General features: G+C 44.1%; 1 protein-coding gene across 3 annotated transcripts in view; it reads left to right on the plus strand.

The window, feature by feature from the left end:
* LOC118378260 (1-phosphatidylinositol 4,5-bisphosphate phosphodiesterase beta-1-like) overlaps positions 1–22,302 on the plus strand; it is a 246,931-nt gene that overhangs the window by 161,908 nt on the left and 62,721 nt on the right. For all 3 annotated transcript variants that reach the window (XR_008071039.1, XM_052470709.1, XM_052470708.1), the window contains exons 10-19: positions 7,970–8,116; positions 9,943–10,100; positions 10,943–11,025; positions 11,743–11,827; positions 15,041–15,212; positions 17,875–17,961; positions 18,626–18,696; positions 18,889–18,985; positions 19,260–19,344; positions 19,819–19,943. Coding sequence is in view for 2 of the 3 variants with exons in the window: in XM_052470709.1 (XP_052326669.1) it covers positions 7,970–8,116; positions 9,943–10,100; positions 10,943–11,025; positions 11,743–11,827; positions 15,041–15,212; positions 17,875–17,961; positions 18,626–18,696; positions 18,889–18,985; positions 19,260–19,344; positions 19,819–19,943 (1,110 nt within the window). In the remaining variant the exon portion in view is untranslated. The remainder of the gene's footprint in view (positions 1–7,969; positions 8,117–9,942; positions 10,101–10,942; positions 11,026–11,742; positions 11,828–15,040; positions 15,213–17,874; positions 17,962–18,625; positions 18,697–18,888; positions 18,986–19,259; positions 19,345–19,818; positions 19,944–22,302) is intronic.

A 22,302-nucleotide genomic window follows, 5' to 3' on the forward strand; every position in this document is an offset into this window, starting at 1 on the left:
CTCTACACTCATTTCTCTCTCATGCAATTCCTTCTTGCTTTTGCTATCAGACTGTGTGTGTGTGTGTGTGTGTGTGTGTGCTCAACGGTAGAGAACACTTAGGGGAGGACTCCCTGTCTGTCCACCTGTCATGCTCATGCTAGTGTCTCACACACACACACACACACACACACACACACACACACACACACACACACACACACACGAACACGTGGGAACACACACACACACACTCTGTTTATCATACAGTCACACTCAGTTTCCCCTTCGTTTAGTGGAACAGTCAAATAGCCCGTCCTGTCTCATCCCAGGCACACACTCTGTCAAGTACAGACACTGACTACCGACAGTACTTATAATGCAGATTGTTATTAGACCCGTTATAACCTCTTTATAATGAGCTAATAACCCTTTACTACCATGTTATGATACATCTATTACACCCCTGCTCTCTGGCTTAGAGCTCTGTGGTTACAGAGACTTCAGGAGTCAGGATCCACCCATTTCGTCTCTCAGTCATGTTTATACTACCTTCTCCAAGTCCTGAATCACACCAGTGGGCCAGAGCACTCAACAACGCATACATGTTGCTCTGCTGGTTCAACTCAACACGAAGCGTGAGGAGTGATGTCTGCTTTACAACAAGGGGTGTCCCAAATGGAAGCCTATTCCCTATACAGTCCACTACTTTTGGGATCTGGTCAAAAGTAGTGCACTTATGTACGTCATTTAGGATGCTTGCAGGGATATGGGAGTTTAGATGTAGTGTTTCGTGGAAGGAAACCGTCCTGGGAGACAGAAGCTGTGGTTCAGACACACTGAGCCGAAGAAAATCACCATTTTCTGGTGACCGAGGTGCTGCTTTATGTTGTTACATTGTAATGATCAAACAGATGACGAGTTAATCGTATTTCACTTCAGCTATATTAGCAATTTTAGCGTAAAATAAATATCCCAAAGACCATGCAGAGCCGTGGTCGGTCTATTTGGGTCCAGCCGGGTCTATCAGCTGTAGTTACATAGACCTGACGACAACCAAAAAGGACCCCATTCGGACCAGAGGGAAGAAATTACATGTTGGGCCGGGTCTTGGGTATTCGGGTTTGGGTTGACCCGTGAAGAACTCAAACACACACGTCCCTCTGCCCTTCCCAGTCCGAACGACAGATTTCCCACTGCAGTATTTATACAGCCTGGGGCAGAGGAAGGACTGCCATCTGCTCTGAAGATAGCCACAGAGTTACACACACACACACACACACACACACACACACACACACACACACACACACACACACACACACACACACACACACACACACACACACACACACACACACACACACACACACACACACACACACACACAGACACACACATACCCTTCCCCTTCACATACTCTTCACGCATTTCCTCTATACCACACAATCTTCACACCAACATTCATACACACCCACACACTCTCACTCACTCTCTCACTTCCTCACACACACACACATGTGCGTTTGCCCTCTTCCCAGGTCCGTGGGACAGAACAGATCCTGAGGTCCAGTCCTACTGGGGTTCTGTATTATTCAGGAAGAGGAGTGTAAAAAGATATTCCTGTTCTCTCTCTCTCTCTCTCTCTCTCTCTCTCTCTCTCTCTCTCTCTCTCTCTCTCTCTCTCTCTCTCTCTCTCTCTCTCTCTCTCTCTCTCTCTCTATCTCTCTCTCTCTCTCTCTCTCTCTCCCTCTCCCTCTCTCTCCTCTCTCTCTCTCTCCCAATCCTACTCTCTCTCTCTCTCTCTCTCTCTCTCTCTCTCTCTCTCTCTCTCTCTCTCTCTCTCTCTCTCTCTCTCTCTCTCTCTCTCTCTCTCCTCTCCTACTCTCTCTCTCTCTCTCTCTCTCTCTCTCTCTCTCTCTCTCTCTCTCTCTCTCTCTCTCTCCCTCTCTCTCATTCTCTCTCTCTCCCTCTCCTACTCTCTCACCCTCTCTCCCTCTCTCACTCCCGCGCTCTCTCTCTCTCTCGCTCTGTCTTGCTCCCTCTTGCTCTTTGTCTCTCTGACCCCCTCACTCTCTCTCAATTCAGTTCAATTTAACGGCTTTATTGGCATGGGAAACTTATGTTTACGTTGCCATAGCAAGTGAAATAGAAAATAAACTAAAGTGAAGTAAACAACAACAAAAATGAACAGTAAACATTACACTCACAGAAGTTCCAAAAGAATAAAGACATTTCAAATGTCAAATGATGTATATATACCGTGTTGTAATGATGTGCACATAGTTAATGTACAAAAGGGAAAATAAATAAACATAAATATAGGTTGTATTTACAATGATGTTTGTTCTTCACTGGCTTCCCTTTTCTTGTGGCGACAGGTCACACATCTTGCTGCTGTGATGGTACACTGTGGTATTTCACCCGGTAGATATGGGAGTTTATCAAAATTGGGTTTGTTTTCAAAGTCTTTGTGGATCTGTGCAATCTGAGGGAAATATGTGTGTCTAATATGGTCATACATTTGGCAGGAGGTTAGGAGGTGCAGCTCAGTTTTCCACCTCATTTTGTGGGCAGTGTGCACATAACCTGTCTTCTCTTGAGAGCCAGGTCTGCCTACGGCAGCCTTTCTCAATAGCAAGGCTATGCTCACTGAGTCTGTACATAGTCAAAGCTTTCCTTAAGTTTTGAGTCAGTCACAGTGGTCATGTGTTCTGCCAATGTGTACTCTCTGTTTAGGGCCAAATAGCATTCTAGTTTGCTCAGTTATTTGGTTAATGCTTTCCAATGTGTCAAGTAATTATCTTTTTGTTTTGTCATGATTTGATGGTTCTAATTTTGTTGCTGTCCTGGGGCTCTATGGGGTGTGTTTGTGTTTGTGAACAGAGCCCCAGGACCAGCTGGCTGAGGGTACTTCAATCCAGGTTTATTTATCTGTAGGTGATGGCTTTGTTATGGAAGGTTTGGGAATTGCTTACTTTTAGGTGGTTGTAGAATTTAACAGCTCTCTTCTGGATTTGGATAATTAGCGGGTATCAGTCTAATTCTGCTCTGCATGCATTATTTGGTGTTTTACATTGTACACTGAGGATATTTTTGCAGAATTCTGCATGCAGAGTCACAATTTGATGTTTGTCCCATTGTCCCATGGGCTGAGGGTGTCAGATTCTTGTCCAGTTCTGGCATTTAGGTCACCTTTCTCTTGTCTCTTTGACCCTCAATTGCTCTCTCACTCTCTCTCTCTCTCTCTCTGTCACTCTCTCTCTCCCCCTCTCCTCTCTCTCTCTCTCTCTCTCTCTCTCTCTCTCTCTCTCTCTCTCTCTCTCTCTCTTTGTCTCTCTCTCTCCCCCTCTCTCTCTCTCTCTCTCTCTCTCTCTCTCTCTCTCTCTCTCTCTCTCTCTCTCACTCTCTCACTCTGTCTCTCTCTCTCTCTCTCTCTCTCTCTCTCTCTCTCTCTCTCTCTCTCTCTCTCTCTCTCTCTCACACACTCACAGAGACCTAAACAAGGTCCTCTTAACCTATGTCTTAAGTCAGTCATGTCTAAATCAAATCTGTATAGACCTTTGATGAACTTTATCTCTGGAAGGCCTAACAGCATTTGAAAACTTCAATCAAACCCGCCATATTAGGGACCAAATTACTACCTCGAAAAGTAGAACCATCTACACTGCATCACCAAAGTATGTGGACACCTGCTCGTCGAACATCTCATTCCAAAATCATGGAGTTGGTCCCCCCTTTGGAGTTGGTCCTCCCTTATTATGGAGTTGGTCCCCCCTGTGCTGCTATAACAGCCTTCACTCTTCTGGGAAGGCTTTCCACTAGATGTTGGAACATTGCTGCAGGGGCTTGCTTCCATTCAGCCACAAGAGCATTAGTGAGGTCGGGCACTGTCATGCTGAAACAGGAAAGTGCCTTCCCCAAACTGTTGCCACAAAGTTGGAAGCACAGAATCGTCTAGAATGTCATTGTATACTGTTGCATTAAGATTTCCCTTCACTGGAACTAAGGGGCCTAGCATGTGGCGGTGAGCTTTACACCACTTCAAAATAACAGCACTTACAGTTTACCGGGGCAGCTCTAGCAGGGTAGACATTTGATCAGCTGACTTGTTGGAAAGGTGGCATCCTATGACTGTGCCACATTAAAAGTCACTGGGCTCTTCAGTAAGGCCATTCTACTGCCATTCTACTGCCACCTGTCAGCAACGGGTTTGGCTGAAATAGCCGAATCCACAAATTCGAAAGGGGAGTCCACCTACTTTTGTATATATAGTGTATATATATAATTCACCGTAGGGAAAGCATTTAGGCGTTCCTCTCAGACACCGGGTTGGTGGAGGAGATGACACAGGGCACAGATCTAGGATCAGCTTACCCTCCCCAGTGTCTCTGCAGAGGTGGGGTTTGTACCAGAGGGAGACAGGTGTGTACATGTGTGTGCGCCTGTGCATGTGTGTGTGTGTGTGTGTGTGTGTGTGTGTGTGTGTGTGTGTGTGTGTGTGTGTGTGTGTGTGTGTGTGTGTGTGTGTGTGTGTGTCAGCAACGTGCGTGCGTGCAATGCGTGCGTGCGTGCGTGCGTGCGTGCATACATGTGTGTGCGCCTGTGTGTGTGTGCGTGCGTGTGTGTGTAACAGTCGCTAGTTCTGGGTGCCTGTGCGGTTAAAATAAGGCTAATTGGCTGCTTGTGTTAGCGTTTATTTCCCTGGCTATAGAGATCATTGATCATTGGTTTAGTGTGCGTGTGTGTGAGTTTAGTGTGCGTGTGTGTGGGTTTAGTGTGCGTGTGTGTGGGTTTAGTGTGCGTGTGTGTGGTTTTAATGTGTGTGTGTGTGGTTTTAGTGTGCGTGTGTGTGTGTTTAGTGTGCGTGTGTGTGGGTTTAGTGTGCGTGTGGTGGGTTTAGTGTGCGTGTGTGTGTTTTAGTGTGTGTGCGTGTGTGTGGTTTTAGTGTGTGTGCGTGTGTGTGGTTTTAGTGTGCGTGTGTGTGTGTTTAATGTGCGTGTGGTGGGTTTAGTGTGCGTGTGTGTGGGTTTAGTGTGCTCGTGTGTGGGTTTATTGTGCGCGTGTGTGGGTTTAGTGTGCGTGTGGTGGGTTTAGTGTGCGTGTGTGGGTTTAGTGTCGTGTGGTTTTAGTGTGCGTGTGGTGGATTTAGTGTGCGTGTGTGTGGGTTTAGTGTGCGTGTGTGTGGGTTTAGTGTGCGTGTGGTGGGTTTAGTGTGCGTGTGTGTGGGTTTAGTGTGCGTGTGTGTGGGTTTAGTGTGCGTGTGTGTGGGTTTAGTGTGCGTGTGGTGGGTTTAGTGTGCGTGTGTGTGGGTTTAGTGTGCGTGTGGTGGGTTTAGTGTGTGTGTCTGTGGGTTTAGTGTGCGTGGCTTTAGTGTGCGTGTGTGGGTTTAGTGTGCGCGTGTGTGGGTTTAGTGTGCGTGTGGTGGGTTTAGTGTGCGTGTGTGTGGGTTTAGTGTGCGTGTGTGTGGGTTTAGTGTGCGTGTGGTGGGTTTAGTGTGAGTGTGTGTGGTTTTAGTGTACGTGTGTGTGGGTTTAGTGTGCGTGTGTGTGTGAGTTTAGTGTGCATGGGTTTAGTGTGCGAGTGTGTGGTTTTAGTGTGCGTGTGGTGGGTTTAGTGTGCATGTGTGTGGGTTTAGTGTGTGCGTGTGTTCATTTAGTGTGCGTGTGTGTGGGTTTAGTGTGCGTGTGTGTGGGTTTAGTGTGCGTGTGTGTGGGTTTAGTGTGCATGTGTGTGGGTTTAGTGTGCGTGTGTGTGGGTTTAGTGTGCATGAGTTTAGTGTGCGTGTGTGTGGTTTTAGTGTGCGTGTGTGTGGGTTTAGTGTGTGTGTGTGTGAGTTTAGTGTGCGTGTGTGTGGGTTTAATGTGCGTCTGGTGGGTTTAGTGTGCGTCTGGTGGGTTTAGTGTGCGTGTGTGGGTTTAGTGTGCGCGTGTGTGGGTTTAGTGTGCGCGTGTGTGGGTTTAGTGTGCGTGTGGTGGGTTTAGTGTGCGTGTGTGTGGGTTTAGTGTGCGTGTGGTGGGTTTAGTGTGTGTGTGTGTGGGGGTTTAGTGTGCGCGTGTGTGGGTTTAGTGTGGGTGTGGTGGGTTTAGTGTGCGTGTGTGTGGGTTTAGTGTGTGTGTGTGTGTGGGTTTAGTGTGCGTGTGTGTGGGTTTAGTGTGCATGGGTTTAGTGTGCGTGTGTGTGGTTTTTAGTGTGCGTGTGTGTGGTTTTAGTGTGCGTGTGTGTGGGTTTAGTGTGCGTGTGTGTGAGTTTAGTGTGCGTGTGTGTGGGTTTAGTGTGCGTCTGGTGGGTTTAGTGTGCGTGTGTGGGTTTAGTGTGCGCCTGTGTGGGTTTAGTGTGCGCGTGTGTGGGTTTAGTGTGCGTGTGTGTGGGTTTAGTGCGTGTGTGTGGGTTTAGTGTGCGTGTGGTGGGTTTAGTGTGTGTGTGTGTGGGTTTAGTGTGCGCGTGTGTGGGTTTAGTGTGTGTGTGGTGGGTTTAGTGTGCGTGTGTGTGGGTTTAGTGTGTGTGTGGGTTTAGTGTGCGTGTGTGTGGGTTTAGTGTGCGTGTGTGTGGTTTTAGTGTGTGTGTGTGTGGTTTTAGTGTGCGTGTCTGTGTGTTTAGTGTGCGTGTGTGTGGGTTTAGTGTGCGTGTGGTGGGTTTAGTGTGCGTGTGTGTGGGTTTAGTGTGCATGTGTGTGGGTTTAGTGTGAGTGTGTGGGGTTTAGTGTGCGCGTGTGTGGGTTTAGTGTGCGCATGTGTGGGTTTAGTGTGCGTGTGTGTGGGTTTAGTGTGCGTGTGTGTGGGTTTAGTGTGCGTGTGGTGGGTTTAGTGTGCGTGTGTGGGTTTAGTGTGTGTGTGTGGGTTTAATGTGCATGTGTGTGGGTTTAGTGTGTGTGTGTGTGGGTTTAATGTGCGTGTGGTGGGTTTAGTGTGCGTGTGTGTGGGTTTAGTGTGTGTGTGTGTGGGTTAATGTGCGTGTGTGTGGGTTTAGTGTGTGTGTGTGTGTTTAATATGCGTGTGGTGGGTTTAGTGTGTGTGTGTGTGTGGGTTTAGAGTGTGTGTGTGTGTGTGTGGGTTTAATGTGCGTGTGGTGGGTTTAGTGTGCGTGTGTGTGGGTTTAGTGTGTGTGTGTGGGGGTTTAATGTGCGTGTATGCGATGTGTTGGATTTGAAGGGAGCATGTCCGTCATGGCAGTGGGAGCGTTTGAAGCTTCTCATGCACCTGACTTGTAAATACACTCTTTGAATGTCTATTCTAGATGATATCTGAGTGATTTTAAAACAATAAGCCAACAGCACTTCTCAATTATTACTTCATCCTTTGCCTCTGCGTTGTACGATGGATATTTTATTTTATTTTATTTTTTTACATCTTAAGGCATAAACACACACTGGAAGAACACCAGAGTATGGATTGTAGGGTGACTCACTGTGAGAGTCATAGGTCCAACCCTTGTGGTCAGGGTTTGAAGCAGCCTTTGTCCCTGAGAGTGATCTCTGTGGCTCTCTAATGCACACCCACACACATACACACTGGGGCCCTCTAATGTTGACATGGATTGATTGAGGGAACCACACACACACACACACACACACACACACTGATTGATTGAGGGAATGTGTCGATGGCTAATAATGTCAGTGGTGAAGCCTTTCCATCCGGGTTACACTTGAGATTTTTCAGCCTGTCGGCTTGTGTTAGCAGCATTAGGACCTAGCTTAAACTCTGCAGGGTTTAGCTTAGTTTAGCTCCAACCTAACGCTCAGCTTACACCCTGTACCACAAAACTGACACGATGGACACACATCTTTACCCAGGGTTTGAGAGGTCCGTCTTCCAGGGTCTCCACTTCTCTATTGTCTCTGTTGTTTTGCCTCCTCTTGCAGGTTAGATGTAGGCTTTGCCAAGCATCGGAGCAGTGAGCCTAAGCTACAGTAGCTACAGCGCAACCGGCTACCCTCTGTAAAGTTGTGTGTTTGTGTGTGTGTGTGTGTGTGTGTGTGTTCCTACAGGTCAGATCTCAGTGGAGGGCTTCGCCAAGTATCTGAGTAGTGAAGAGAACAGCATCATCCCACCAGAGAAGCTGGACCAGAGTGAAGACATGACCTTACCACTGTCTCATTACTTCATCAACTCCTCCCACAATACCTACCTCACAGGTGGGGCGCCTATTTGGAAACGTTTATTCCAGGTTCTTGAAGGACGTTTTACCTTCCTCTACTGTAAGCCTGTCATCCAACATCAGCCAATAGGGGGCCTTCTCCTCCTGTGTACCTCAGGTGCTTATCCAATCAGCGCTCTCTATGAGACTGACTTCATTCTTATTCATGAGTTCAACATTTCTTCAGACTGGCATGTGGCAGCAATAAGAATAGAAAACCAAAACTACAAAAGGCCATTCTAGCTACAAAATATATTATTATTCATATATTGAAATGTATTCCGGGGAGATGGATTGCGCATGAAAGTCTCTCAAATCAAATTTTTCCCGGCAGAGGAACATTTTATTTCTTTAATAGGCTAATGTCAAAGACTGAAAAGGGAGAAAATAAATCGAGGGAGATACACAACGTGTTCTTAATTCCCTTGTCAGGTCTTCTTATTCTTATTCTCCCATTGACACGTTGTCTCATTGTATTACACATGAATTAACTAGGCTATGATGAGAAATCATTTCTGGAAGTCACAGAGAAACTTTACAGGGACCTTGGCTTGCAGTGTTGGGGAAGATACTATGAGAATATAGTTCACCAAGCTACCAATGACTTCACACAGGAAGACGTTAAAGCTACACTAAAGCTACCCTTGAGAAAGATATTGTTTACTTATCTGAAGTTACTTTGGGAAATACATTTTTCATGTGTAAACCCGAAATGTCATAAGCTACAAATTGCAAGAACAAATCACTTGGGGGTGGGGGGGGGGGTCATACTGTATTTAAACTTGGCCTATACTGTGTGCGTAATTTAGCTGTGTGCGTAATTTAACATAAAAACCATGTTTAAAGTGAGAATTAGGCAGGTCTGATGCCCGAAAAATAAAGGAAATGATTGCCTACTTATAAATAAATGGTAGCTAGCTACACCGCTACATGTCCAAAAAGTTATTAACTACTCAAAACACTACCAACATTCGAATTGAATCCAACTATCAACAAGTTGCTGCAAAATGTAGATAGATTACTAGTTGAACAGCATGTAGCTCACTACTCCCCAACACTGTTTGCTTGTTCCATGGCAGAGGAAGACAAGGATATTTCCAATAAGTCATTACTGATTCTTTTCTTGTGGCCAGGGTAGTATTATTCCTTCACATTGATCCGCCTGTAATCTCCTTCTTATTAGAACTGTGTGTTTCATGCCGTGCTGAAGGCAGAAACTCATTTAGAAGTTAACTTTCCTCTAATGGCGGATGCAGTAATCACCAGGAAGTTGTGTTGTGTTTGTGTGTGTGTGTGTGTGTTTGTGTGTCCATTCACGCTCCTTAGGAAGAGATCAAATTGCATTTGTAGAGGAGCTCAGGGGCGCATCCTGAAGTGCGACACGCAGACACACATACCCACATCCACTCAGACACAGATGTGCCTGCGTCTCGCGTTGACACTGTTGTCTCCGCGCGGCGGTAATGCGATGCTAATGTCGAGATAATTGCTTTGTTAATGGAGAAAGTGGGGATGAGATCTGCTTGTGCGCTGCGCCGCTGTGTGGAATGCGGTGCTGCTCGTATCCATTTCCCCAGTCTAATGGCTAATGTGCTTAATGAGAGCTTGAGATGTGTGGGAATGTCTCGTGTTGACACACAGTAGGACTCCTGGACCTCAGAAGGAAATGATGTGGTTATTAACTGTTGAAAGAGCAATGTGTGTGTGTGTGTGTGTGTGTGTGTGTGTGTGTGTGTGTGTGTGTGTGTGTGTGTGTGTGTGTGTGTGTGTGTGTGTGTGTGTGTGTGTGTGTGTGTGTGTGTGTGTGTGTGTGTGTGTGTGTAGCGGGCCAGCTGGCAGGTAACTCGTCGGTGGAGATGTACCGCCAGGTCCTCCTGTCAGGGTGTCGCTGTATCGAGTTGGACTGCTGGAAGGGACGCACCACCGAAGAAGAACCTGTCATCACACACGGATTCACCATGACAACCGAAATCTCCTTCAAGGTAAACTGTCTGGAACCAGAGAGAGAGAGAGAGAGAGAGAGAGAGAGAGAGAGAGAGAGAGAAAGGGAGCAAAAGAGAAAAGGAGGGAGAGGGGCGAGGGAGGAAGAGAGAGATGGAAAGAGAAAGAAAGCAACCGATTGTTTGAGTAACAGGGACACAGAGGGAGCGATCTGTGTGGTGTTTAGTATGGCAGAGAGCAACAGGAGAGAGGGGAGGAGAGAATAATTGAAGCACGGAGGGGTGGAGGAGAGAAGCAGAGGGAAGAACGAATAAGCCCAGGGAGAGGAGAGGAGGAAAGGAGGGAGGGAGCCAGGCCTAGGGTGGAGAAGAGATTGATTGATAGAGGAGAATTTAGTCTTTAATGGGAGAACTAAGTGCAAGAGAAGTTGGATTGAGAGTAAAATAAAAATGTGTAAGTGGACTGGTAGAGGGAACGAGAGACGGAGAGAGAGTAGGGGAAGTGTGTGTGATAGGGACAGAGGTAAAGCTATTAAGTGCATTAAATGCATTGGTGTTTGTAAAATGGTTGTAAATTTCACTTAACCACTTCATCTTAACACTCCCTATCAGATGTTCAATGAGTCAACACGCTCTACACCAGTTGCTCTCCACATCACTGTAAATACTGTATAATACCAATATTGTACTTCAAATATTCCTATATATTTTGGTTTAGCCTGACCAAAGGTCATTTGGTTAAGTGTTGATGAAAATCTGAGTTTCAACACACATCTATGAAACTAGACTCACCAATTCTGATCAGCGATCACGTTCATTGATCTTTGCTCCCATTGGTCATTTGACCAGCTCTGACACCCTGTCTGTCTGTTCTGTGTCTACAGGAAGTGATTGAGGCCATAGCAGAGTGTGCCTTCAAGACCTCCCCTTTCCCTGTCATCCTCTCCTTTGAGAACCACGTGGACTCGTAAGTCAACAACTCTCACGGGGCTCTGTGTGTTATCCAGAGTTTACCTTTGTTTGATGTCTTTGATGAATGTACACACCACCAACGTTCCCATTTGTTTAACCTCAGTTCACACTGTGATTCTGAACCTCTGTGCGTCTACAGTTATGTTAGTGCCATTTTAACTGCCATGCTAATGCTCGCCGCTCTTATGTCATGCGCTAATTAGCTGTATGCTAATGCTAGCCAGTCGTAGAGTAGGGCATTAGCTAATAGCTACATGCTAATACTAGCTACTCTGAAGCCATTAGCTAGCTACATGCTAATGTAGGGAAGGTGGTTTGATGAGCCACGTTTGCATGGTGAGTAACCCTGCCTGAGACTTGAAGACTTGGGTTAGCTCCCCGGCGCGTGAACACAATCTTGTGGCGTGCATGAGACCCAGGTTGGAACTGTAGTTTGGTCACATTGGTGGCATGCTCCAGATGGGTGTCTGTAAGGAGTAGGTCACAGAGGGATAAAGTGTGACTTAGCCCAGGTCATCTGTTGAACCACACTCGCACGATGTGTGACCTTGCCTGAGACTTGCGTTAGCTTCACCCGGACAACCAGGTTCGAATCCCAAATGGTCATAGTAACTATCCACTCCAATAGTCGATGTCGAAATACTAACATTAGACCACTGTGAGGTGATTGTAAGGGTGTTAACGATGTGTGTGTGTGTGTGTTGCCTCCCAGGCCCAAGCAGCAGGCCAAGATGGCGGAGTACTGCAGATCAATATTTGGAGACATGTTACTGACCGAACCTCTGGAGAAGTACCCTGTAAGTACAGAAGGCACAGTCATGTTCACACACTATACACACGCATTGTCATACGCACAGTTCTAGACACCATTATGGCAAGTACCTGTGAGTGTGGAGTGTTCCTCACCATTGAGCAGCCGTCTGAACAGCCTCATGTGGACTAAACCTAGAAGTTTACCCTGCATCTATCTATCTATCTATCTATCTATCTATCTATCTATCTCTCGCTCTCTCGCTCTCTCGCTCAATTCAATTCAAGGGGCTTTATTGGCATGGGAAACATAGGTTAACATTGCCATCTCTCTCTCTCCCTACCTACCTACCTACCTACCTGTCTGTCTCTCTCTCACCCTTCCATCTCCCTTTATAAGAACATACCCTTTTCACCTGTCTGCAATTACAATCACATGGTTCTCTCCCTCCCTATCAATCAGACCCTTACCCGGCTATCAGAGGCTAAACTGCATATGGGCAGTCTCCCATGGTGGAATGAATGGAGATGGGTTACCGTGCATGTGTGTTGTGTTACAGGGTAATCCGTATGCTGTATTTGTAGGAAACCCTTTATCTACTCCCCCCCAGTTGCCATGGCTACCAGTGAAAAGCTTGCGTTGTCCCTTTGTGGAGGAACTTTTTCTTCCGAGCCCATTCTTATGTAACGACAATCAAACGCACGAACGCACTCACAAGCACAGACAGACGAGGACACAGAGACACCTACAGTTACCATCCGTCCCTTTAATCAGCAGTGAACTGTTAGTCTTCCCTGGTGGAATGAAGAAACCTAACTTTAGTGTGTGTGTGTGTGTGTGTGAGTGTGTGTGTGTGTGTGTGTGTGTGTGTGTGTGTGTGTGTGTGTGTGTGTGTGTGTGTGTGTGTGTGTGTGTGTGTGTGTGTGTGTGTGTGTGTGTGTGTGTGTGTGTGTGTGTGTGTGTGTGTGTGTGTGTGTGTGTGTGCATAAGCCCTCCCAGTGAATGACTTGTTATCAGAGCAGTACTTTCTGAAAAGAGGGAGAGAGAGAGAGTCGGATATCCACTATCGAGTGAGTGATAAGTGGACACAAAGAACAAAATGCCAACTTCTCCCACTAGCTTCCCAGGTGCTTCCGTTTAAGAGGGAGATGCTCAACTCGCTTTCGAAGACAAGTGGATATGGCAGATGCTCATATCAAGTGTGATGCTGTTTAACCTTTTACTGCAGGGAGCTAAATCAGGGTCACACAAAGTGTTTCTTGGTAGTCTTAAACACATCTACTTTGAAAACAAAGTATAGACCTCACACACATGGTTATGGGCTTAAAAAAAGAAGACACATGTACCACGTCAGATATAGAGTTGAAATGTATTCAATTATGAGTTGGCATCCCAATGTTACACTTTATATACATCACAGGAGACTGAGATATTGACATAGAAACACCGGATCGTCTTTGTTAAATCTTTGTGTTTTTTGTATTAATGATGAAATTCTAAAAGACATTAATAACATTCCACCCATGAGGCCACGAGAGGTTTTGGTCATTGACTGCAAGGAAAGGGCCGCAGCTCAGGAAGTTGTTAAGCGTATGTGCGGGCCCATGTGCATGCCTGCATGCTTGCGTGTGATAACAGAATCCGTCTTCTAGTGCGCCATCATTAATGGGCATCAGCAGTGTGATCCAGCAGAACAGAAATGTATCACATGAATTAACCAGTGTTGTGCTTTCTCAAGCCTGCTCTCTAGAGAGAGAAAGTGTTTGTGGATACACTCCCACTCTCCCCAAAGGAAGCATATTCAGGAGTGTAGAACGATTTGAAGCTGTAGACTAAACGCTTTTGAAGCTGTAAACTAAACACTTTTGAAGCTGTAAACTAAACACTTTTGAAGCTGTTAACTAAATGCTTTTGAAGCTGTAAACTAAACGCTTTTGAAGCTGCAAACTAAACGCTTTTGAAGCTGTAAACTAAACGCTTTTGAAGCTGCAAACTAAATGCTTTTGAAGCTGTAAACTAAACACTTTTGAAGCTGTTAACTAAATGCTTTTGAAGCTGTAAACTAAACACTTTTGAAGCTGTAAACTAAACACTTTTGAAGCTGTAAACTAAACGCTTTTGAAGCTGTAAACTAAACGCTTTTGAAGCTGCAAACTAAACGCTTTTGAAGCTGTAAACTAAACGCTTTTGAAGCTGCAAACTAAACGCTTTTGAAGCTGTTAACTAAATGCTTTTGAAGCTGTAAACTAAACACTTTTGAAGCTGTTAACTAAATGCTTTTGAAGCTGTAAACTAAACACTTTTGAAGCTGTAAACTAAACACTTTTGAAGCTGTAAACTAAACGCTTTTGAAGCTGTAAACTAAACACTTTTGAAGCTGTAAACTAAACGCTTTTGAAACTGTAAACTAAACACTTTTGAAGCTGTAAACTAAACACTTTTGAAGCTGTAAACTAAACGCTTTTGAAGCTGCAAACTAAACGCTTTTGAAGCTGTAAACTAAACGCTTTTGAAGCTGCAAACTAAATGCTTTTGAAGCTGTAAACTAAACACTTTTGAAGCTGTAAACTAAATGCTTTTGAAGCTGTAAACTAAACACTTTTGAAGCTGTTAACTAAATCCTTTTGAAGCTGTAAACTAAACACTTTTGAAGCTGCAAACTAAACGCTTTTGAAGCTGTAAACTAAACGCTTTTGAAGCTGTAAACTAAACACTTTTGAAGCTGTAAACTAAACACTTTTGAAGCTGTAAACTAAACGCTTTTGAAGCTGTAAACTAAACACTTTTGAAGCTGTAAACTAAACACTTTTGAAGCTGTAAACTAAACGCTTTTGAAGCTGTAAACTAAACACTTTTGAAGCTGTAAACTAAATGCTTTTGAAGCTGTAAACTAAACGCTTTTGAAGCTGTAAACTAAACACTTTTGAAGCTGTAAACTAAACGCTTTTGAAACTGTAAACTAAACACTTTTGAAGCTGTAAACTAAACACTTTTGAAGCTGTAAACTAAACACACTGCCAAACCAACTTGTAATGTCCTTTTTTTCATTCAGTTCACTAAGCCTTTCACACTATGACCAGCAACTTCTCATCGTCACAACACTAAATTCGTTTTGATACCCTTGCCGACCACACACACCCACCAACATCATCATCAGTAGGACCTTTGCTTGCATGTTACTTTCACGTAAAGAGTAACTCCTCCTCTCTCCCTCTCTCGCTCCCTCTCTCTCCCTTCACCCCTCTCTCGTTGTCTCTAGTTGGAACCAGGTGTGCACCTGCCCAGTCCTATGGATCTGACGGGAAAGATTCTGGTGAAGAACAAGAAGAAACACATCAAGACATCGAGCACCAAGAAGAAACTGTCAGAGCAGGCCTCCAACACGTACAGCGACTCATCCAGTGTGCATGAGCCTTCTTCTCCCAGCACAGGTATGGGACACACACACACAGCAGCAGCTGCAGAAAAACACGTCTCTTGTAGGCCGTTCACACACAGAGGGTGGTTATTTGATTTATAATAAAGTGCAACGCTGCGAGTCAGCAGAAGTGCCGGTGGGAGAATTGCTTGCCAATCATAAATCCTACATCTTGTAGTAAGAGATGGCTGTAGTTGCTCATCCATCGCTTTCATGGCCCTCTCCATCAGTGAGCTGTGTTATTGACTATTTCATATACTCATACACTCCCAGTCCCACCCCAGGCACACACACTCACTGGTGGGGCCGAAATTCTAGCTCTGGTGCACATGCATGTATATCAACCTAGGCCAGCCTGCCTGCTTGCTTTCATGTGTGTGAGTGTGTGCTGGCTTCCGTGTATTTTTGTGTGTGTGCGTGTGCGTGTGTGTGTGTGTGTGTGTCAGGGTTAGTTTTATAACTACCCAGTAGACAGCCCTGCTGTACCAGGGCCAGGCAAGCGGGCAGGATCGATGCTCTTAGCATTCCCCTTCACACAGAATCACCCGGCATCCATCAACAGCAGCCTACTGGGGCTTCCAGCCACGTGCCACACTCATACACTAGTACACACTGCCCCCTGCTGGTAGACTCACAGACACACACTATGTCCCACACTACTGCAGTCCATGCTGATTTCTGAAGGATTTCACAGACAAATCAAATCACATTTTATTCGACACATGCAGGTGTAACTAACAGTGTATTCTTACAGGCCCTTTCCAACGATGCAAAGAGAAAGAAAATGGAAAAAATAATAGAAAAGTAATAACACATAATAAATATAATAATACAAGTAATAATAAATGCAGAATTAGTAGCGATAACTTGGCTATATACACGGGGTACCAGCATCAAGTCGATGTGCAGGAGTACGAGGTAATTGAGGTAGATATGTAGGGATAAAACGATTAGACAACAGGATCAATAAGAAACAGCAGCAGCGTGTGTGATTAGTCAATTTAACTAACTATTTAGCAGTCTATTTAGCAGTCTATTTAGCAGTCTATTTAGCAGTCTTTTAGCAGTCTATTTAGCAGTCTTGTAGCAGTCTATTTAGCAGTCTATTTAGCAGTCTTGTAGCAGTCTATTTAGCAGTCTATTTAGCAGTCTATTTAGCAGTCTATTTAGCAGTCTATTTAGCAGTCTATTTAGCAGTCTTGTAGCAGTCTATTTAGCAGTCTATTTAGCAGTCTATTTAGCAGTCTATTTAGCAGTCTATTTAGCAGTCTATTTAGCAGTCTTGTAGCAGTCTATTTAGCAGTCTATTTAGCAGTCTATTTAGCAGTCTATTTAGCAGTCTATTTAGCAGTCTTGTAGCAGTCTATTTAGCAGTCTATTTAGCAGTCTATTTAGCAGTCTTGTAGCAGTCTATTTAGCAGTCTATTTAGCAGTCTATTTAGCAGTCTTGTAGCAGTCTATTTAGCAGTCTTGTAGCAGTCTATTTAGCAGTCTTGTAGCAGTCTATTTAGCAGTCTATTTAGCAGTCTATTTAGCAGTCTATTTAGCAGTCTTGTAGCAGTCTATTTAGCAGTCTATTTAGCAGTCTTTTAGCAGTCTTGTAGCAGTCTATTTAGCAGTCTATTTAGCAGTCTATTTAGCAGTCTATTTAGCAGTCTTGTAGCAGTCTATTTAGCAGTCTTGTAGCAGTCTATTTAGCAGTCTTGTAGCAGTCTATTTAGCAGTCTATTTAGCAGTCTATTTAGCAGTCTTGTAGCAGTCTATTTAGCAGTCTATTTAGCAGTCTTGTAGCAGTCTATTTAGCAGTCTATTTAGCAGTCTTGTAGCAGTCTATTTAGCAGTCTATTTAGCAGTCTATTTAGCAGTCTATTTAGCAGTCTTGTAGCAGTCTGCATTTAGCAGTCTATTTAGCAGTCTATTTAGCAGTCTTGTAGCAGTCTATTTAGCAGTCTATTTAGCAGTCTTGTAGCAGTCTATTTAGCAGTCTATTTAGCAGTCTTGTAGCAGTCTATTTAGCAGTCTTGTAGCAGTCTATTTAGCAGTCTATTTAGCAGTCTATTTAGCAGTCTTGTAGCAGTCTATTTAGCAGTATATTCAGCAGTCTATTTCGCAGTCTTGTAGCAGTCTATTTAGCAGTCTATTTAGCAGTCTATTTAGCAGTCTTGTAGCAGTCTATTTAGCAGTCTTGTAGCAGTCTCCCACGAAGGTTCACTTGGGTTGAGATCTGGCTACTGAGACACACACAGCCTTTAAACCATATGCTCCTCCGAGACCCCTCTTTCAAAGTCATGGAGATCTCTTCTTCTAGACATGGTAGCCAGAATAATGGGCAACTGGGCATTTTTATACATGACCCTAAGCATGATGGGATATTAACCACTTAATTAACTCAGGAACCAGACCAGTTTGGAAGCGCCTGCTTTCAATATACTCATTTACTCAAGTGTTTCCTTTATTTTGGCAGTTACCTGTATATCCCGTGGGAGCTGGTGGAGGGAGAAATCTTTGGGACGGCTTCATTGTGATGGCTGGAATGGAAATAGTTTCCATGTGTTTGATACACTTCCATTCATTACAGTTCGGCCATTACACTGAGCCCATCCTCCGATTTCAGGAGACACCAGCCTGCACTGTGTATATCACATATTGGTTACTCCTTATTTGTTGTCCACCAGGGTCGGCCAACCAGGAGATGACCGAGTCCTCCCAGCCTCTAGAGGTCGCTGAGCTCAGCCTCCGACCACAGGCCAGGAAGTCCATTGGTGAGTCATGCCCATGGTCACACCATCAGATAGATACCCCTCAGTTACCTGGTCCTAAAACAACCCTTAGTAGCCTTAGTTCTATAACCTATTCCAGGGTTTCCCAAATTCGGTCCTCGGGTGCCCCTGTGGTGCACGTTTTGGGTTTTGACCTACTGCTACACAGCTGATTCAAATGATCAACTAATCATCAAGCTTTGATGATTTTAATCAGCTGTGGGTTCCCCAGGACAGAGTTTGGGGAACGCTTACCTAGTCACTTCCTCAGTTTCTTCCTGTCCCTATTCCCTTTCCCTAGCTCCTTCCCTTAATTCATTTTCCTATCCTATCTAGGGTTGCATTCTGGGAACTTTCAATAAATTCCCTGATTTTCCACAAAATCCAACCGGGATTTCAGGAAAACCAGGGAATTTATTGAAAGTTTCCAGAATTTTACAACCCTGTCCCAAGCTCCCGCCCCCCTTTTCCTTTCCCTAACGTACCCATGGTGCAAGCTGCCGTAAACCCACTAAAAGGCTGGGTGGATCTGTCCCCATATTGCTTACACCTTCATTCACCCCGTTCAGAACTCCAAACCCTGGCGGTTGCCTTCTGACAATACAGCCTTCAGAAATCAGTAGCATGTAGCCAGAGAAGCTAACTTAAACCTGCCCTTGTCTTTCAGGTGAAGTTGAGGCAGAGAGTGACGATGATGATGATGATGATGATGACTGCAAGAAGGGGTCCATGGATGAGGTCAGTAGCCCATCTTCCTTCTTTCTCCAGCAGCCTCGGGTGTCTCCTGTTTAATGTGTGCTGAGGCTGCCCCCTAGTGGAGATTCACAGAAAGACACTTTTACTCCCGACCGTCAAACAAGGAGAGTAAAGGAGGAGAGACGAGAGGAGGCTGTTCTCTCTCTAACCGTGTGTCGTGTGATCCTCCTTCAGGGTACAGCGGGCAGCGAGGCGTTTGCCACAGAGGAGATGTCCAACCTGGTCAGTTATGTCCAGCCAGTCAAATTTAACTCTTTCGAGGCCTCCAAAAGTAAGCCCTTCACTCCTGATCACAACTCAACACCTATTTAGACCAGACCTGTTCCGAAGAACAACACCATACACACTCATTTGAATATTCCATGTGATTGTGAACCACAGGTTTTTGGCACTGTGAATACACTTTCTCAAGTTAGTTGTTCTGTTACAGATTCACTCTTTCAAATGTTGCTGCATGTTTTTAAAAGAAAACAACAACTAGTAGAATCAATTCCGTAAGTTATGCCATTTTCAATGAATGAATTTGCCGATCAATCCATTTCCAGAGATCAATCGGAGCTACCAGATGTCATCGTTCGTGGAGACCAAAGCCTTGGAGCAACTCACCAAGTCACCTGTGGAGTTTGTCGAGTATCCTTCCCACTCTGTGTGGATGATTGACGTAAAATGTCTGTTCAAATCTTTTGCATTTTTTGAAACTCTCCCGAGTGAAGAAGTACCTCAACAGCAATGTGAACTTGTAAATCACCTTCCCTGGTGAAGTAAAAGTAGGGAGACTGGGGATCAAAGTAACACCTATAGGCATATGCTCACTGCGAAAATATTATTTGATTTAGATTAATCATATTTTTTATACAAAACAAATGTGTCAATAAATGAAAAATGAGTTGATGGATTTTAACAAAACTTCTTAGGCTCGTAGTAATACTAACCAAGCATTAGCACGTAACAGTTATTTCTAATTTGAGTTGATTTATTAAGCTGTTACATCAGACCCCGTGTCACTTTGTTCCCCGCCTCCCCTATCCGTGTAAGTGCTAGATATCTCAGTGCAGAAGGTAAAACCCCTCTCCAGATGTCCTCTCCTTAACGGAGAGTGTTCAGGTATAACAAGCTGCAGCTAAGTCGTATCTATCCTAAAGGCACCAGAGTAGACTCCTCCAACTATAACCCTCAGCTCTTCTGGAATGCAGGCTGTCAACTGGTGGCCCTGAACTTCCAGACCATAGGTAAGACCTGATTCGTTTCACACTAGACAATAGGTAAGACCTGATTTGTTTCGCACTAGACCATAGGTAAGACCTGATTCGTTTCACACTAGACCATAGGTAAGACCTGATTTGTTTCGCACTAGACCATAGGTAAGACGTGATTCGTTTCACACTAGACCATAGGTAAGACCTGATTCGTTTCGCACTAGACAATAGGTAAGACCTGATTCGTTTCACACTAGACCATAGGTAAGACCTGATTCGTTTCACACTAGACAATAGGTAAGACCTGATTCGTTTCACACTAGACCATAGGTAAGACCTGATTCGTTTCACACTAGACAATAGGTAAGACCTGATTCGTTTCACACTAGACAATAGGTAAGACCTGATTCGTTTCACACTAGACCATAGGTAAGACCTGATTCGTTTCACACTAGACAATAGGTAAGACCTGATTCGTTTCACACTAGACCATAGGTAAGACCTGATTCGTTTCACACTAGACAATAGGTAAGACCTGATTCGTTTCACACTAGACAATAAGTAAGACCTGATTAGTTTCACACTAGACAATAAGTAAGACCTGATTAGTTTCACACTAGACCATAGGCAAGACCTGATTAGTTTCACACTAGACAATAGGTAAGACCTGATTAATTTCACACTAGACCATAGGTAAGACCTGATTCATTTCACACTAGACCATAGGTAAGACCTGATTAGTTTCACACTAGACCATAGGTAAGACCTGATTCGTTTCACACTAGACAATAGGTAAGACCTGATTCCTGATTAGTTTCACACTAGACAATAAGTAAGACCTGATTCATTTCACACTAGACAATAGGTAAGACCTGATTAATTTCACACTAGACCATAGACCTGTAAGACCTGATTCACACTAGACAATTTCACACACTAGACAATAAGTAAGACCTGATTCGTTTCACACTAGACAATAAGTAAGACCTGATTCGTTTCACACTAGACAATAAGTAAGACCTGATTCGTTTCACACTAGACAATAAGTAAGACCTGATTAGTTTCACACTAGACAATAAGTAAGACCTGATTTGTTTCACACTATACCATAGGTAAGACCTGATTCGTTTCACACTAGACAATAAGTAAGACCTGATTAGTTTCACACTAGACAATAAGTAAGACCTGATTCGTTTCACACTAGACAATAAGTAAGACCTGATTCGTTTCACACTAGACAATAAGTAAGACCTGATTCGTTTCACACTAGACAATAAGTAAGACCTGATTCGTTTCACACTAGACAATAAGTAAGACCTGATTAGTTTCACACTAGACAATAAGTAAGACCTGATTAGTTTCACACTAGACAATAAGTAAGACCTGATTAGTTTCACACTAGACAATAAGTAAGACCTGATTAGTTTCACACTAGACAATAAGTAAGACCTGATTAGTTTCACACTAGACAATAAGTAAGACCTGATTAGTTTCACACTAGACAATAAGTAAGACCTGATTTGTTTCACACTATACCATAGGTAAGACCTGATTCGTTTCACACTAGACAATAAGTAAGACCTGATTCGTTTCACACTAGACAATAAGTAAGACCTGATTCGTTTCACACTAGACAATAAGTAAGACCTGATTCGTTTCACACTAGACAATAAGTAAGACCTGATTTGTTTCACACTAGACAATAAGTAAGACCTGATTCGTTTCACACTAGACAATAAGTAAGACCTGATTAGTTTCACACTAGACAATAAGTAAGACCTGATTTGTTTCACACTATACCATAGGTAAGACCTGATTCGTTTCGCACTAGACAGTAGGTAAGACCTGATTCGTTTCACACTATACCATAGGTAAGACCTGATTCGTTTCGCACTATACCATAGGTAAGACCTGATTCGTTTCGCACTAGACAGTAGGTAAGACCTGATTCGTTTCACACTATACAATAGGTAAAACCTGATTCGTTTTGCACTAGACCATAGGTAAGACCTGATTAGTTTGGCACTAGACAATAAGTAAGACCTGATTCGTTTCACACTAGACCATAGGTAAGACCTGATTCGTTTCGCACTAGACAATAGGAAAGACCTGATTAATTTCCCACGAGACCATAGGTAAGACCTGATTCGTTACACACTATACAATAGGTAAGACCTGATTCGTTTCACACTAGACCATAGGTAAGACCTGATTCGTTACACACTAGACAATAGGTAAGACCTGATTCGTTTCACACTAGACAATAGGTAAGACCTGATTCGTTTCACACTAGACAATAAGTAAGACCTGATTCGTTTCACACTAGACAATAGGTAAGACCTGATTCGTTTCACACTAGACAATAGGTAAGACCTGATTCGTTTCCCACTAG

This window comes from Oncorhynchus keta, chromosome 19 (assembly GCF_023373465.1).
Source record: "Oncorhynchus keta strain PuntledgeMale-10-30-2019 chromosome 19, Oket_V2, whole genome shotgun sequence".
NCBI lineage: Eukaryota > Metazoa > Chordata > Actinopteri > Salmoniformes > Salmonidae > Oncorhynchus > Oncorhynchus keta.